Below are 15,358 nucleotides of genomic sequence, written 5' to 3' on the forward strand. Positions count from 1 at the left end.
CCATCACTTTGCCTGAATTACAGCCTTGTATCCCATGGGAAGGAGGGACATGTGCACATACAATGTAGAATATTCCTCGGGGTTCCCACTTCCAATCTCATACCCCTCTTATCCAGTTTGAGAGCCACATAATGTAGTCCATAAGCAGAACCTCCCCACTTTAAAAAAAAGTCTTGAAGATGAAAGACATGAAAGCCAGCAAAAACAAAACTGGATCAAAGTGAGCAAAAGATCACTAACAGAACAGAGGAGAAACTAAGTCAAAGACATGGTTGTAACCATCTCATAAGCAATTTGATACAAAGATCTGTTTATTACCCAACAATGTGACAATATATACAAAGACAGTGTGGAATGTGACATTTACAGGGAATTTCATTATGACATGCACATATACTACTGAAGTTGTTAATAGTTCCAGAACATGTTATTAAGCTGAATAAATATTCCCTGCTTCAAAAAAAATCATTTTTACTTTTACATAAAAATATAATATTGCACTCTTTACAAGGCCAGCAATTTTGCATATTGATTTTTAACAAGTGGAATTCTGCTTTATAAAAATAAGCCTTTACGAGCAACACCCCAGACCAGGGAGCACAAAAGCACCCCCAAACCACAAGATTTGTGTTTTATTTCTTTTAAATAATGCACATCACTTCAGCATGAGCCAAAAAACTTTTCAAGTCTGTGCTTGACCTTACATTAACATTTGGATAATGAAAAACATGATTAAAGCCATCCCATACAATGGTGCTATAATATATGCAATTTAAAATTCAATTCATACAGTATGCAGCCACTTGCTTAATTAAACCAAAGATCAGTCTTTGTCACAGACTACAAGACTTTTCTAGATCAAGTTTTTCTAGTTAGAAAAGTTCTTCAAATCTGGARGTTGCAAGAATTTCTGTAAAGACTGTTTGGAATTTTCAAAGTGTACAGATCTCTTGTGTACACATTTTCTTCATCACAACTTGACATTCTCAGTTACAGTGTTTTCAGGGCAGATGAACCTTAAACATAAGATATAGCAGTTCATCTGTATGGCAATAGTGGAATATGTAAGTGATGAAAAGGCAAAACAATTTAAAAGAAAAATGTAACTACACCAAGCTTAAGTAGCATTCTTGTTTTACCTTTCAGATGACTAGCAGGTACAGTGTGAATCAGGTTTACAGGCCTTAAAAATCCATCAATTGAAATGTTAATTTTTGATCTGGCCTAAGACTTCAAATTTTAAGCCTTTCACAATGGAGGCTTATTTTTTTTCCTCTCAAAAAAATAGCACCTAGGAATAAATAGCATATTTGCACAATGTATCTGTGTAAACTCTTCCAAATCATCTGATGCCTATGAACATTGATTATTCAGGCAGTTAGGTTCAAACATTTTACAGTGTATTTAACTTCAATGACACTGGAATGGGAACACACCTGTACCTTCCTTAATACGTTTCTTTAGAGCTCTGAAGATAAGCTATATGTATATCCCGCCACAGAATCACAATAGCTAGTGTTACAAATCTGTGGAGTTAACACTTTACATTGGGGAAAACAAAACAAAAAAGTCCCCCACAAAACCCTGATCTAACTATTGCTTCATGATGCCATGAGATGCCTGCCCATTACTAAGACACAGGTATTTTGTTTTTGTCTGCTGTAAAGACTATTATCCTATCCCAACAGAGAAGACAGCAAAAATTACAAATATAAAGGTAACAGAAATTTTTTAGCATTACAATACCATAAGATAGTGCAAAAAGCACCTACTGAGTCCTTTGCTTCTCAAAAAAGCAATTTTGATTCATCTTGGATTTTTAGTTTCAGGTCAATTATCCCAGAGCCAACTATACCACACTCACCTAATCAGATATATATATGCTGAAATTTTCATAAAGAACTTTACACTGCTGATATTTTACATCAGAAAAGAGGGGGAAATCACTATTATTGATTCAATTGTTGAAATTGTGTCCAAGCAGTGAATTAAAAAAATACTATTACATTTTATATTGCAGCATTTTGACTTGTAGGTTAGAGCATTTATGTGCCACTTTGCTGGTATTGGAATATATGACCAGAGCTTCCCGTTGACCTTAATATTCAAGTTTGTGCATGTGTATACACAATTTTACAACAATCTTAGACTGCTGTTTCTTTTTTTTTCCCCATTTCTTTAAGTCTACTCAGTCATTTTAAAGACATTTAAGCTATCTCAAAAATCCAGTTAAATAAGAGATTCTGTAATTTATTTTGGATTTAAAGTGCATCAGAGACATAATGAGTTAGCAGCAAAAATAGTCATCACCCAGCTGCATAGCTGCTAAGGAATGAATAGAACATGGGTAGCTTCAAGCGCTGCTGGTCCTTGCGACACCAAGCTATAACATTTCCATCACTATTAGCTGTGAACAAGTGATGACCATCACAGGAAAATGTAAGGCTGAAAAACAAGAAAACAACCTGTTTTTGCATCAAATTTGGCTATTTAAAAATAGTAGTGAATATATTAAACACCACAAGAGTACAACCAACAAATTAGCTCTCGAGTAGGGGAGTCCCAGCAAGTACATTAGCGCAGTAGTGTGTTTGCCAATACCTACTTAATCAGTCTTGTAACCAATCTGAACTGCAGTTTTGTCCAGCAATTTAACATGTCATGCAGTTTAGCACTTTCATTTATTTGCAGTGTCAAAGAAAGTCAGCTGTGCTGATCCTACTCACTCCCTGGGCTGTCCCTTCTATCTTCTGAAACTAAATCTGTCAGGTTTTGTGACACAGCATAGGACTTTTGTTCAGTTGGATATTTCCTAAGCTATAACAGCAGTAAAACTCTCCAGTCATGCCATGGATATTGTTAGAGAGCATTAAGATCATCATCCATTTTCCATCTCATTTAAGCAAACTTCTTTAAATTATTCAGTAGCTACTAAATCATTATCAACAAGCTTTGTGAAATATGTTTCTTAAAGGGGATAATTGAATGACAGTAACTGCTATCAGACAGGGCTTTTTCCTTCTAAAAGCCAATGATTAGTGGTTTGTTTTTTTAAATGGTGTTTCAGCAATGGTCACAACATAAAATTCCTAGAAGTGATCTGTTGGGTGAATTACTCACCAACAAGAGAAGTGATTACTCTACAAAGGGACAGATATCCCTATGGGCATATCAAGAATTGGATGCTTTGACTGTGTTCTGAAGATGCTTTGACATGAGAATAATCCTGCTTATATAAATGATCAAGCGGACTCTCTAATGRGCAAAATTACACAAGCACTCTAAAATGGCAGCTTCCACCCTACCTTAAATTTCATTTTCTCCTTTCTTYACTGCTTCCCTCCAGCCTCAGAAAAACTGGCTGAGGGGAAATGCACTGTCTTCATTTATTTCTGAGGGAGAAAAACCTCTTATGTCTACTTGAGACTGCTCAAGTTAAAAGATTATCTCCTGATTATTACACAGCTCCTGGGGAAAAATACTAAACTTAAGAATAAAGAGTAGCTATTGTTTATTTCAAGGGAATCCTGCTGATTTCAATCTGTTTATCTTGTCCTGCTAGCAGCAGAAACTAGTTATTACTGTCATTACAAATACAGTACATTTGTGCTCTTTTCACTTCCATGACTAATTAGTAGGATGGCATGCCCATTTTCAGACATGGTTGTTTATCCCCTGTCCTCATGTCAAATTCCTGTTCAATACTCAAGGCCAGTTTTCAGTTTTGTTTTCAAAGAAAAATACATTTACTGTAAGTTTAAAATATTTTTACCTTACAATAGGTTTGGCTGACTTTGAAAATGTTATTTCTCGCACTGGCTTCAAGTCCCACGTACTCCACAGCCTGAAAGAAAGCCATTTTCCTTCACCTTTAATTTTAAAATATTTCAATGTTAAACATAACTAATTTTAGCAACTGCTAAGTTCAGAAACTGGACAACAGTTTGCCCAGCTTCTTTAAAGCCAAATATCAGTGTGACTGAGTCTACACGCTCTCAAAATGTGAGCCAAGTTATAAAAGCGTTTTAATAAATATAGAAATTCAAACACTTACCTTACAACTCCATTTTCTAGCCCCCCTGCAATCACATTGACAGATATTCCTTCAGGCTGGTTAGAGAAAGCAACAGAGCAAATACTTTCCCTGCAGTGTACATGTCCCACGAGATCACCATTAACTGTCCAAAGTCTCAAGTCACTACCCCCTCCAACTGTAACAGAACATAACRTGGCAACATTAGAAGAAACCTAAACCACAGTTAGGGCTATGAAACAGAATTTAAGTGTTAAAAAAATTCAGCTTCTCAAAGGATCAAAAGGTTTAAAGTGACTCCAAGTCACATGTGCTGCAGTACACAGTTCTCTTCTCTGCTTTTGTCATAATCAGCATGTGTAACACCAAGCTACCGTAAAATGGTTCAAAAAATGTATCACTTCAGATCTGTGGGACATCGTACTTAACAAAATACTATATGAATTTATTTTTAATGATTAGTTTTCATGTACTAGGAGGGAAACACTAAGAGAGAATTCATATAATCTACTTTAAGCAGCTAGTTTTTGAACCCTAAGTTAGGTCTGTCAGGAATCTGTTCCAATTTCAGGTCTTTATAAAGGGATAAAGCCATTAGCTATTGAACCTCTACACTTCACTCAAACCACTGCCTAATCATTTCTGGAGAAATTCATATGCTTCTTCTGTATAAAAAACAACTCCCTGCAAACCCCCCCCCCCCAACACACTCTTATTTGATCTTACAGATCCTTGGATGATTAATACACACTTGGTTACCAATATAACGGCACATCTCATGATCTATCTGGTCTACAAGTCAAAACAACTTTTCTTGACCCTCAAATGTACCTGAATCACAAACTGTTGCGATATCACCAGTTGTTTCACTAGCTGAAACTGCAGTCACAGGACTCTTGTGTCCGGCCAGACTCTGGACGTAGCACAACCTGAACAAAAGCAGAACAAGCCCAGAATTCAGACTCAAACACAGAAAAGGTTCTTCAAAAACATATTTAAGAGTTATCTTCATTTCAAGTAACATTTCACATAACAGCATTATTCATGTTCATTCTAGAATTCCAGTACACTTTGTGGGAACAAAACACTAAGGTTTTGCTTCACATTAAGATATACATGGAACGCGTTCTGTTAATATTAAAGGGTAGATACCCAGTTGAAAACCGGTATTTACAAGCTAACCAATAGTAAATCTTATACGCATACACTTGTACCTGTTCAAATCCCAAATAATGCAGGTTCCATCTTTGCTGACACTTATCATTATACTGTATGGTTTGCACACAAACAAGCTTGTTATCTCTGCTGTGTGACCGTACAGATGGACTTGTGACTCCATTTCTATCTCAGAAGGCTGAAAAACATCAAGATGTAATGTGAACTCAGGACTAAAGTGTTAAAGTCTTTCTGAAAAGGGACAAGTATCATTCTTGGATTTCCACAGATGACTCCCATTGCTTTTAAAGGGATCAGTTTAACAATGCTGTTAATGCTTTATTATGTTTAATGCTTTATATGTGATAAGCCATACATATCATTAATATTAGCGTTCAATTTTTTGCTTCTAGCGCTTTAGTCTAAGCAAGTATTTTGACATAGTCCAATGAATTGAAGTGTCACCTGTGAAAAGGTACTGTACYTTGTCTCAGCTACAGACCTTGAAATTAGCTGAATCATTTTCTGCAAGACTGTGCGGTTTCCACACAATATAGAAATGAGAGTCCTCAATGTTTTAGTTATCTACAGGATGCACTTGGAAAAGTAGAGGGGGGGGGAAAAAAAACCCTATCAGCTCAGCAGGTAATACACAGCATGTATGATAAATTACTGGGAATTCCTTAAGCTGGTGCTAAGATGGAAAAATATGCAAGAAATCAATAATCTAGAAATTGCTAGAAAAAAATTAGAGCTGCAAATTGAACACAACACAAATTGAACACTGTATTCAATTTCTGTCATTTGAAGTGATTCRGACTTCCTGAAAACTGGCTCTAAATTGAAAGAGCTGCTTAATCAGAATATTAATGTTTTAATTCAGAAAATTTGCTGTACAGAGATTAGAATAAGCTTTGTAAAAGAAAAAAATTTCTCTGCTGTATTTCCTCACATGCAGCAGAATACCTTGTCCACATATTTGTATGAGGGTACAGGATATATATAACAGGTCTATAAACTTGAAAGTAGAAACAAACAAGTGAAAAAAATATACAGAGACTTTCCTCTTACTTTATAGAAAATTCATATTTTTGTGCTAAAAGAGATGATATAATCTGTGTAATACTGCAACAGTCAGTTGCAGTCAACTGCTTCTCTTTCTGCTTACCAGACAACCCTAACAGTCAGCAAGTAAAAGCTGGAATAAGTCACTTGGCAAAACCTGAAACACTTGGCTGATTTTTTCATGAAGGTATGGCTTATTTATCAAGATAAATCACCATCAGTACTTCATTTGTTTTTTTAAGCCATCTTAAGCAACAGCTAGGAAAAACAGACCATTTGAAGTACAACATAGAGCTATTTTTGAGTTCTGACAGCATGGCTCTTTGGACTCTCATATCCAGTTAACAACATACCTGTTTTTTGCCTGTGTGTTAAATTTATAGAAACATGAATCAGGGCAAAATGTTCATGTTTCAAGTATTTCATTATAACAGACTGTTCACTGTCACTGCACAGCTGACTAGATGCATACAGAACAGATGCTAGGAAGCCCATTTACATTCTCTACAGCCCTGGCTCAGATAACTGACTCAACAACAGGAGCTACAAAATTGGCAGCAAGGTCAGTCCACCTGGGGCATGTAAATCTGTCAGTGCTGAGGAGTTCAGCAGAGATGGTCCCAAAAAGAAACATCTGTGCAGCAAAAAACCCCCCACTTGTTTCTAGGAAACACGAGAGACTTAATTATAAGCACACATTACTAGAGTTTTTTAGCATTGCAGAAAAAAAAGAATAGTGAATTTCTATTTTAGTACTTCAAAAAGTTTTAACTGGAATCCAAATCTCAGTGCAGGTTATTTACGAGATCACTATTCTGGTGAGCAATTAAGACATTTTAATTTAAGGGCCAACTGACTTAAGTTTGAAGGATTCAAGTCCTACTTCACTTTTTAAACTCAGAGCTCCTGAGCTCAGAAAATCTGAGCAGCAGATCACCAAAAACTGGAAGAAAGCCAAGGAGGTAATCACTGTATGTTTGTGCTCTTCTCCATCTAAGCATCTTCTGTTTGCCACTGTTGAAAACAGGAAACTGGGTATAGTGGGTCATATCAAAGTTCCATCTAGTTCAGCCTACTGTGGTGACTAAAGGGTAGGCAACAGTACAAGTGTTTGCTGGTGTCTGTACCTTTATCAAGCTAAACTTGAAAAAGCAGTTATTTTTGTTGTTGCTATGGGTAATCCTGTAGACGTACCTAAAATGACTAGTCAACAATGTTACAAACTTAATTATGAAGAGTAGTAGAGGCTTGTGCTGGAAAAGCTCAGACAGAAGCTCTGAGTCTGAGGCAGAAGATAAATTTCAAGTTCTATTTGTTTTCATACCATGCTTATTACCACATAGCATCAGGGAAGTTTCTACTAGTAGATCAGCAACTTCCACTAGTGTATTAAGTGATACAAGTTACATACAGTGAAAAGGCTAGTGGTTAATATACATGCTATCACAGATTTCATCCTGGCTCTCTCCAGCAGAAGTAATTTCTGTATTGGAAGGTGGCATCTGAAGTGTTGCTTACTTGGAGAAAAGGTGTTCCACAGTTTCAATTAAGGTTTTGAAAGGCTCTGTCTCCTTTGTACAAAGGAGCTCCCTTTGTATAGGGAGCTTTATTTTGCCAGGGTGAGCTTCAGTTCCAAACCCTAGCCTGAGCACATAGCTGTATGGGTTGTCAGTTCTGTGTGCAGATGAAGGTTAACTAAATGCTAGCTGTACATGAACAAGAAAATAAGACTCCTGCCCAAATATACATGCTGAGGTAGACCTAACAATGTCAGAGAGCATCGTTCAGAAATAAATACTAAACAAGTACTTGATCTTTTTAAGAAAAGTCATGAATACAAATTCCCACCTTCTCTTACTTTCCTTGTTAAAAACAAAACAGCAGTAATAAACATACCTCAATCCTTAAATACAAATTCTGCCTGAGGGTACTTACCATATTGCTTGTGAATCTGTTCATATATGCTGTGATGACACCAGATTTACTACCTGTAAAAAGCTGGCAACTGTCTGGCACCCAAGCACAACTTGTTACCTTGAAAAGACAAAACAAAGCCAGAAAAAATACAAGATATTCTAACTGCTGTTTTCATTATGCTGCAGCATTTGGTCAAGTTGTTTTTCACCGATTATCCTAAGAAAAGCCATGTAAAATAGCTAAGCCAAAAAAGAAATCCAAGAGTTAAAATATACCTGCTGTAGGTCATATTTACTATGATTTCAGAATCAAAGAGGGAAGTTCTGTGCAGCCCAGGATTTACAGCCAAAGGGGACTGAATTACTGTAGACTTCTAAATCTAACCCTACAGCCACACCACAAGCCAGAATCTTTTCAGTAGAGACCTCACCAGCCACTTGAACATAAAGACAGATGGTTCTCTAGCAGTTTAAGCAATCTCTCTGAGGAAGCCTAACCTGTAGCAGAGCTCTGCATCTAACAAAGCATCTATAATTTTTCCCTGTTTTCATTCTTCTTGGCCTAGAGCTTAATTTTTATAAGTTCACGCCAGTTTTTCATAGGAGGGAAAAGCTACCAAAAAAAGCATTCAAAAGGGACCTTTGTTTAGCACAATAACATATCCCAGAGGAAGATATACTGGAGCTATGATGGACACATTCCAAAGAAGGAGACTAAAACAGAATATCAAGCTATCCAGTGCTCTAAATCTGAAGTCGTCTTTGGACACTCATCCCCCCAAATAAGATTCGTTTGCCACAGGCTTTGCAAGAATGAAAACAAAAATTATTACTACCAAATCAATTCACCACATGATTAAACTAGCAATATTAAATTGAAACCCAAAAGACTAAGTTTCTTACCTGATGGAACTGCGAGCTCTGTATGAAATTTACTGGAGGCTCACTTTGCTTGCTCTTCAGTCTTAAAATGTTATCAGCATATCCCCAGCTCAAGATAGCTGACCACTGAATATCAGTGCTGTGCATGCTTCTCACACCTGAGGGAAAGCAAAAAAATTGTCACATATGCAACCAAAAGGTTGATCACTGACAGTCAATAATAAAAATCCAGGGTTTATGTTTTACTACAAGCTAGGATACAACAACCAAGAATTCAAAGTGACATTTTCTGTTAGGCTATGGTTTCACCTGTAGGGTACCAAAAATGAGCACAGTTTTCAGAGATAGGGTTTTAGAGACCATTGAATGTTTACATAATTTGAAACATGGACAAAAATGTTGCATCTCGAGGGAGAGGAAAAAAGGGGAAGAGGTTGACAACACTTTCCACCATCTAGGGAGGTGATTATTCATAACTTCTGAAGGAGAATGTTACTTATTTTTTTGAGGACTAAATGTGAGCCTTCAATGGAACACTTAGTTTTAAGACCTTCAGTAGCACTTGTTTTAAAGAGAAGAAAAAAGTATGAAAACCTGTTTGTACCTTAGAGAATCCCTCCAAGGAGTTTCTGAAAGCAGAAGATCCTTTGCCTCCAATTTTTACTGATAGCTTTTCTCACTATGTCTCTAGGAACTGCTCCTTTATTTCTTTCTGCTGCAGCACTCTTTTCACCTATTTTTGTTCTTTCTAGACTGAATCTGCTGGCAGTGCAAGTCATTTTAAAGAAAAATACCAGCTTAATTACTGGATGCCTCTAGGTAGTCTTGAAAAAAATCAAAAGTTGAAGCCACTCATCCAGGAAAGATAACACATGTAAAAGTTGTTCACAATTGTTGGCTAAACAGAATAAATCTGGGAAGTCYGCTGGAGAAAAGCAGTAGCATTAGATTTACATTTTTTATGGCTAATTTTTGYGGGGAATACAAAGCCAAGGTGCTCATACCTTGCTCCTTGCTATATACCATCAAAAGGCAAAACTTGCGGGACAAACCACAGATTGCCTTGGTTGGCAAGGCCTGCAGAGAGCCAAATCTTTCTCCATGTGGTTGGCTAAAGCAAACAACGGGATCTGGAGCACTTGGGGAACCAACATATTCTCCCCACTTCAAGCCTTTTATCCATGGTAATGGACTCTGAAACAAACACAAATAAAGTTCATACTAAAAGCAGGTAAAAACTTTTCTGAAAAAAGTTATTTTATTACAATGGAAGCAGAACTATTCATATTAAATTCTCATAAAAAACAGCAGGTAAGGATTATTGAAGTATTCTAAAATACTAGAAAAACAGGTATAAAGCTTTGTAGCATCATCAGCTAAACTCTTAGTTTTAAGTGAGTTCTGGCAGTTATCTAAGGGCTGAGATAAAAAACTAACAGTGCAGGTAGTGCAGTGATAAGTTCCCATTTCTCCACATTCAAGAATCCAGTTTCTCACTGGACTTTAGAGAAAAAAAATGTCTGAAGTAAAGAAAGTGGAACTGTCCTACAGACAACACAGATGTTGGGGGTGGAATGAATCACAGGATATGTTTGTCTACCATAGGTTTGTACACAGAAGACAGAATTCATCAYTGAAGGCATAAAACCAGCCAACTGAAGTGCTCTCCAACTATTTGCTTTAACCAAGATGAATTCAGATCTATTTTACTTTATGACACCCAATATATAACAGATACATAAAAATTTTCATTAGTACTTCACTAATTTCATATATTTTCACTAATTTCATATATTTTCTTTACAGTACAATTTTGTCAGTACGTTGCAGTTTAAGGAACAGTCACTGAAACGTTCTAGCAATGGCAACAGCAAATCAGGTGAGCTACTGATTTAGGTATTAGCTTCTGGGTTCTCTGGGTCACAAGCACCCTTTGAGGTCCTGAATTACCAGGCACTTTTTATTAGATTCAAGAAACCAGAAGAGTAGTTTTAATTAAGACATTTAGATGTATATACGTTAAGCTAAAACCAAAGAACTTCAGGTATCTTGTTCAACTGAATGAGAAAATATTCACATCTAAGTGCAAATGCACATGTAAGTCAGATTACTCATCTTCTATGAATTCTTCCAGTTTTTAGTGGCAAAAAGAATGTTAGTGAGGATGTGCTGAAAGCACTAGTAACTTAAGAATTAAGGCCACATACGAATCCTCATATGCCAGGCAAATTATAGATAATTAGGAGAAAGTCTATTCTTCTGTAGACAGTTTTTGCAAGAGGCATGAAGCAGAACCTCTGGAACCCCTTGTCCAGGGTAACACACTATTTATAACCACTCCCAAAGAAGAGCTTAAGCCTGCAGTGACAGTTATACATGAGTCTACTGGATGCTGGGGTAAGGAATGTATGCAGGGAGGAGGGGCAAAACCTCATTTCTCTTTTGGGGTACTAAGAGGAAGGGAGGGATAAATCACCAGTCTTGTCCACCTGTGCTAAGGGCAAACAGTCTGCTGGATAGTTCCTCTAGGAAGTTCAAGCCCTCCAAGTAATGGGGGAAAGTCTGGAGCACAAAGAGGATACAATACCAATAACTTTCACTAAAGAGTAAAAGCACAGATGTTATTTTCAGTTTTTCAGATGTGAACATAAAGGTACAGTAGTCACAGTATGCGACTATTAATTGAACCATCTTGTGATTCAAAATGACATACTGGATATACTATTTCTTTAGTGTGCTCTCTGTTTTCTCTGAAAGCAAACTGTACTAATAATCCCATGGCAGCAGGAAGTTCTCCTTCTATGATGAGCCTGGATCCAGGTCTGCTAACATGTGCTGCATGGAACAGCTGGCGAGGCGTTTGTCCATATGTTTTTATCATTGTTTCAAGGGCTCTTCTCTGAACAGGATCTTCAACAGCAGAAACATCCATCCCAAAATAGGTCTAGACAGCAGGAGGGAAAGGCAGGTATAAGCTTGCGCAATTGATTTTTGAGAAAGATTTCTAAACATACATAAGTTTAGAGCAAGACTCTTAAAAAAAAAATCTTAAGACTCTTGTCAGAAGCCATCCAGCAATGGCTGTACCAATTAAAGAGCAACTGAAAAGAGTAAACTTTTCACCACTTCTTTGATGGAGATAACTACCACCAGATTTATCTTAGCTGCTCCTACCTGTATTCCTTGACTAATTTCTGTCAAAGTTTTTTTCAGTAGACCTTTAGCTTGTGCAAAAATAGAAGGGCTTCTGATAAAGTTTTTCTGTAAATCCTTTTAATTAATGTATTAAAACTTCAGTTTGGGGGGGGGGGAAGGAGTAGGAAGTAAGAGCTTCCATATTTTATGAATGGAAATTCTCTTCTTTCTTCTACCTTCTCGTAGTGAAAGCTAACTACACTTCTCTAATTGCATACCACATCCTTTTCCTCAGTCACACTGACAAAGGCCTTGACTTTTCACTTCAAAAAAACAATGAACACATTCACAAAAATTTAATATTTGAAGTTCCAGGTAGTAACCTAATAAATACTTAGGGGTGGGTGGGGAAGGAAAGGAACACATTTGGATGGCTACTTGAAAAGAAAAAAGCCACCACTATCAAACACTACTGCCATTAGCTCAACAACTACATAGAGTTTGCTAAACTAGTGCATGCTTTTGAAACCAGGACTACCTGGCTGAGCAGACTTTGTGATAGTAAGGATTTAGCTTATTAAATAATACAATTCAAGATCTGAAGTGTTACAACTGAGTAGTGACATTCTGAAAATCTTTACATTAAAGAATTACTTTCCTAATCTGAAATTAAATTTGCTGAAAGAAAATGTTTACTAGATAGACAAAACACAGAAAGGTAAATATGAAGGAAATACAAATACTGAACTCAATGCAAACTGAACTATTCTAACCTTATCAAAAGCTGCAGCAGAATCTTCCAAAATGAAAGGCTTTTTGAATGAGGAGGAAGCAGCTATATGGATGTAGGTGTGCATAGAGACACACACACACACACTTCCTGTGCACCATTACAAACAACTAGCTATTCAGAAGGCAAAACAAAACAAAACACACCACTCCACAAAACACACGCATGATCATACCCTGCCTATCTCTAGGCAAGAAAGATTAATGCAGATAAAGTATGTAGCACGTCAAACCCTAGGATCTTATCAGTTATGCCTTGAAATGCTTAAAGCCTTTCCTTATTCTTCAGCGCTTCATGAGCAAGGGAACCGCTCCATGCTGGATATTTTCCAAGTAAATCAGGCTGCGCTTTTTCCCCATTAAATTACAATGTACAATGAACAAACATGCTGTTCGACAAGTACTTACTGCAGGATGAAAGACATTAATAGCCTGAACAGAGGCCTTGCCTTTTTGCTTATAACCAAACACCAAGTCAATCCAGTGACAGATTGTCTGGGAAACATTGTCAGACTCCAAAGCCTGACGATGAATCAAGATGAACAGACGAGGATCATTACGAGCCCAAGGTGGAAGATTGACATGGTTAACTCTGTCACCATTTTGACGCACTCCAAAATCAAAACCTAGAAATAGGGGAGTATGCATTTCAACATTTTGGTTTACAGTGACTTTAGAAAGGGCTTTATAAGGTTCTATGAATGCTAACAATTAGTCTCAAGATTGCTAATCAAAGTAGTTCCACTAATAAGTCACACACACACACTCTGAAGCACTTGCATATTCATTAAAACACAGAATCAGCCACATAACTCCTTTGCACCTCAGACATTTTCAAGAAAGCTTCCTAAGCCCTACATAACAGCTTTTGCAGCATAACCCAAAAATTCATGCCAGATATCTCCCCACACATCTACTGCTTAACCTATTTAATCAAGGGATATAAATGTTCTCAGTTTCAACCCATGGTCTGAATGCTAAGGCTGTTTTTGGTATATAGTTTGGTATCCTCTTAGTATACCTTCTCTGTTAACTAGAAAGTCTGGAAGGTAGAAAAATTCTGGGATAAGCTCCTTTACGTCAGTCATTGATTCATAGGAAGAGAGGCGCCAGGTTGTGTTGGTAGAGTGAAAAGTTCTGTCTGGGATGTCAAAACTTTGATCTGTAAAGAAATCCAAACTGAATTTGTTACATCGATGACAGACACAATACCAGTTGCTCATCTGCAACTTCAAGAAGTTAACTGCTCACCAATTAGCTGAGAAAATTTAGAATACTTTTGTCTCAATTACTAGATGTTACACATGGACTGAAACTTAAATATAGGTCAGTTTTTCATTTTAAATATATACTAAAATGTATAGCTTTATGGTTTAGCTTGATAATTTCAGAGTGGGTCCATTGTGAAAACACACCAGATTTAAGTTTACTGAACTCAGCAATTTGGAATTGATAAACTATTCTGAAACAAAGCAATGTAGGGCTTTCCTGGGTCATTACGACTAGATCCAGATATAAAAGGCAAGTGCATACAAAAGTAATCTTACCTTGATAGGCTAAAAACATTTTAGTAAAAGGTGGCAGCCTAACCAGGAAATGAAGCACAGTTCCACTGTTGGAGTAATGAGAACCATAGTGATAAGGCTGTACAGGGGGCATTGGATCATCCTCTCGTGCTCCTTTACGGTACTCCTCTTCTAAATACTAGAAAAACAGTAGGAAAAAAACATCACCAATCTGCTACTTAACCTTCAACACAGACAACTTGCCTTTGTTATTGGGCATAAATGCTGAGATCACTTGCACAATGTTTCAATGCTTCAGCTCCTCACAAACAGATATACTCAAGACTATCACATCTTTATTTAAAAGCAGCTCCCACCTTCAAAGCCTGCTGTAAGATGCAACTTTTTGAAGTACCTATTCAGTTTCACCACCTATAATATGCCATTCAAATACTATTCTAGCAACAGTTCTGAATGCCCATTCAAAATATTAGGCATGCTCTTCTAAAGAGAAAAAAATAATTCTAAATCTATATTTGAAGCTCAGTTCAGTTTGGCATGCATTCAGCTGGACTGTTAACTTACACCACATAAACCAGACAGTTTGGCGCTTTACAGAAGCTATAAAATGCTACGCTGACACTAGAAAAATAAGAAAATCCTAGTCTCTGCATTCCAGCAACAAGAAAAATAAGAGCTTGCCTAAGTTGTCTAGGAGTAAAACTTAACTTTAAAGGAAGATAAGTTCAAAAGTAATTTAGGATCAAATATGTATTTTAAGAAGTGGTCACTCACATAAGTCCTTAGACACTTACAATCTAGCTAGGCATCTAAGCACATTTCAAGTTAATAAATACTGGAAAGCAGGTCACTTAAAT

At 36.9% G+C, this 15,358-nt stretch overlaps 1 protein-coding gene across 11 annotated transcripts in view; it reads right to left on the reverse strand.

Annotated features, from left to right (window-relative positions):
• Positions 1-275: 275 nt before the first annotated feature.
• Positions 276-15,358, reverse strand: part of LYST (lysosomal trafficking regulator) — a 99,984-nt gene continuing 84,901 nt past the window's right edge. For 6 of the 11 annotated variants that reach the window (XM_026062775.1, XM_026062770.1, XM_026062776.1 and 3 more), the window contains 12 exons: positions 14,523-14,679; positions 13,997-14,137; positions 13,384-13,601; positions 11,765-11,995; positions 10,056-10,245; positions 9,073-9,209; positions 8,189-8,287; positions 5,248-5,387; positions 4,865-4,962; positions 4,055-4,211; positions 3,773-3,844; positions 276-2,445 (listed from right to left, as the gene is read on the reverse strand). In XM_026062775.1, coding sequence (XP_025918560.1) covers positions 2,307-2,445; positions 3,773-3,844; positions 4,055-4,211; positions 4,865-4,962; positions 5,248-5,387; positions 8,189-8,287; positions 9,073-9,209; positions 10,056-10,245; positions 11,765-11,995; positions 13,384-13,601; positions 13,997-14,137; positions 14,523-14,679 — 1,779 coding nt within the window. In that variant the 3' untranslated portion in view covers positions 276-2,306. Of the gene's footprint in view, positions 2,446-3,772; positions 3,870-4,054; positions 4,212-4,864; positions 4,963-5,247; positions 5,388-8,188; positions 8,288-9,072; positions 9,210-10,055; positions 10,246-11,764; positions 11,996-13,383; positions 13,602-13,996; positions 14,138-14,522; positions 14,680-15,358 lie in introns of those variants that run through there. The other 5 variants (XR_003252998.1, XM_026062777.1, XM_026062778.1 and 2 more) reach the window with 5 other exon arrangements.

The sequence above is a fragment of the Apteryx rowi genome, unplaced genomic scaffold (genome assembly GCF_003343035.1).
Source record: "Apteryx rowi isolate R43461 unplaced genomic scaffold, aptRow1 scaffold_193, whole genome shotgun sequence".
Taxonomy (NCBI): Eukaryota; Metazoa; Chordata; class Aves; order Apterygiformes; family Apterygidae; genus Apteryx; species Apteryx rowi.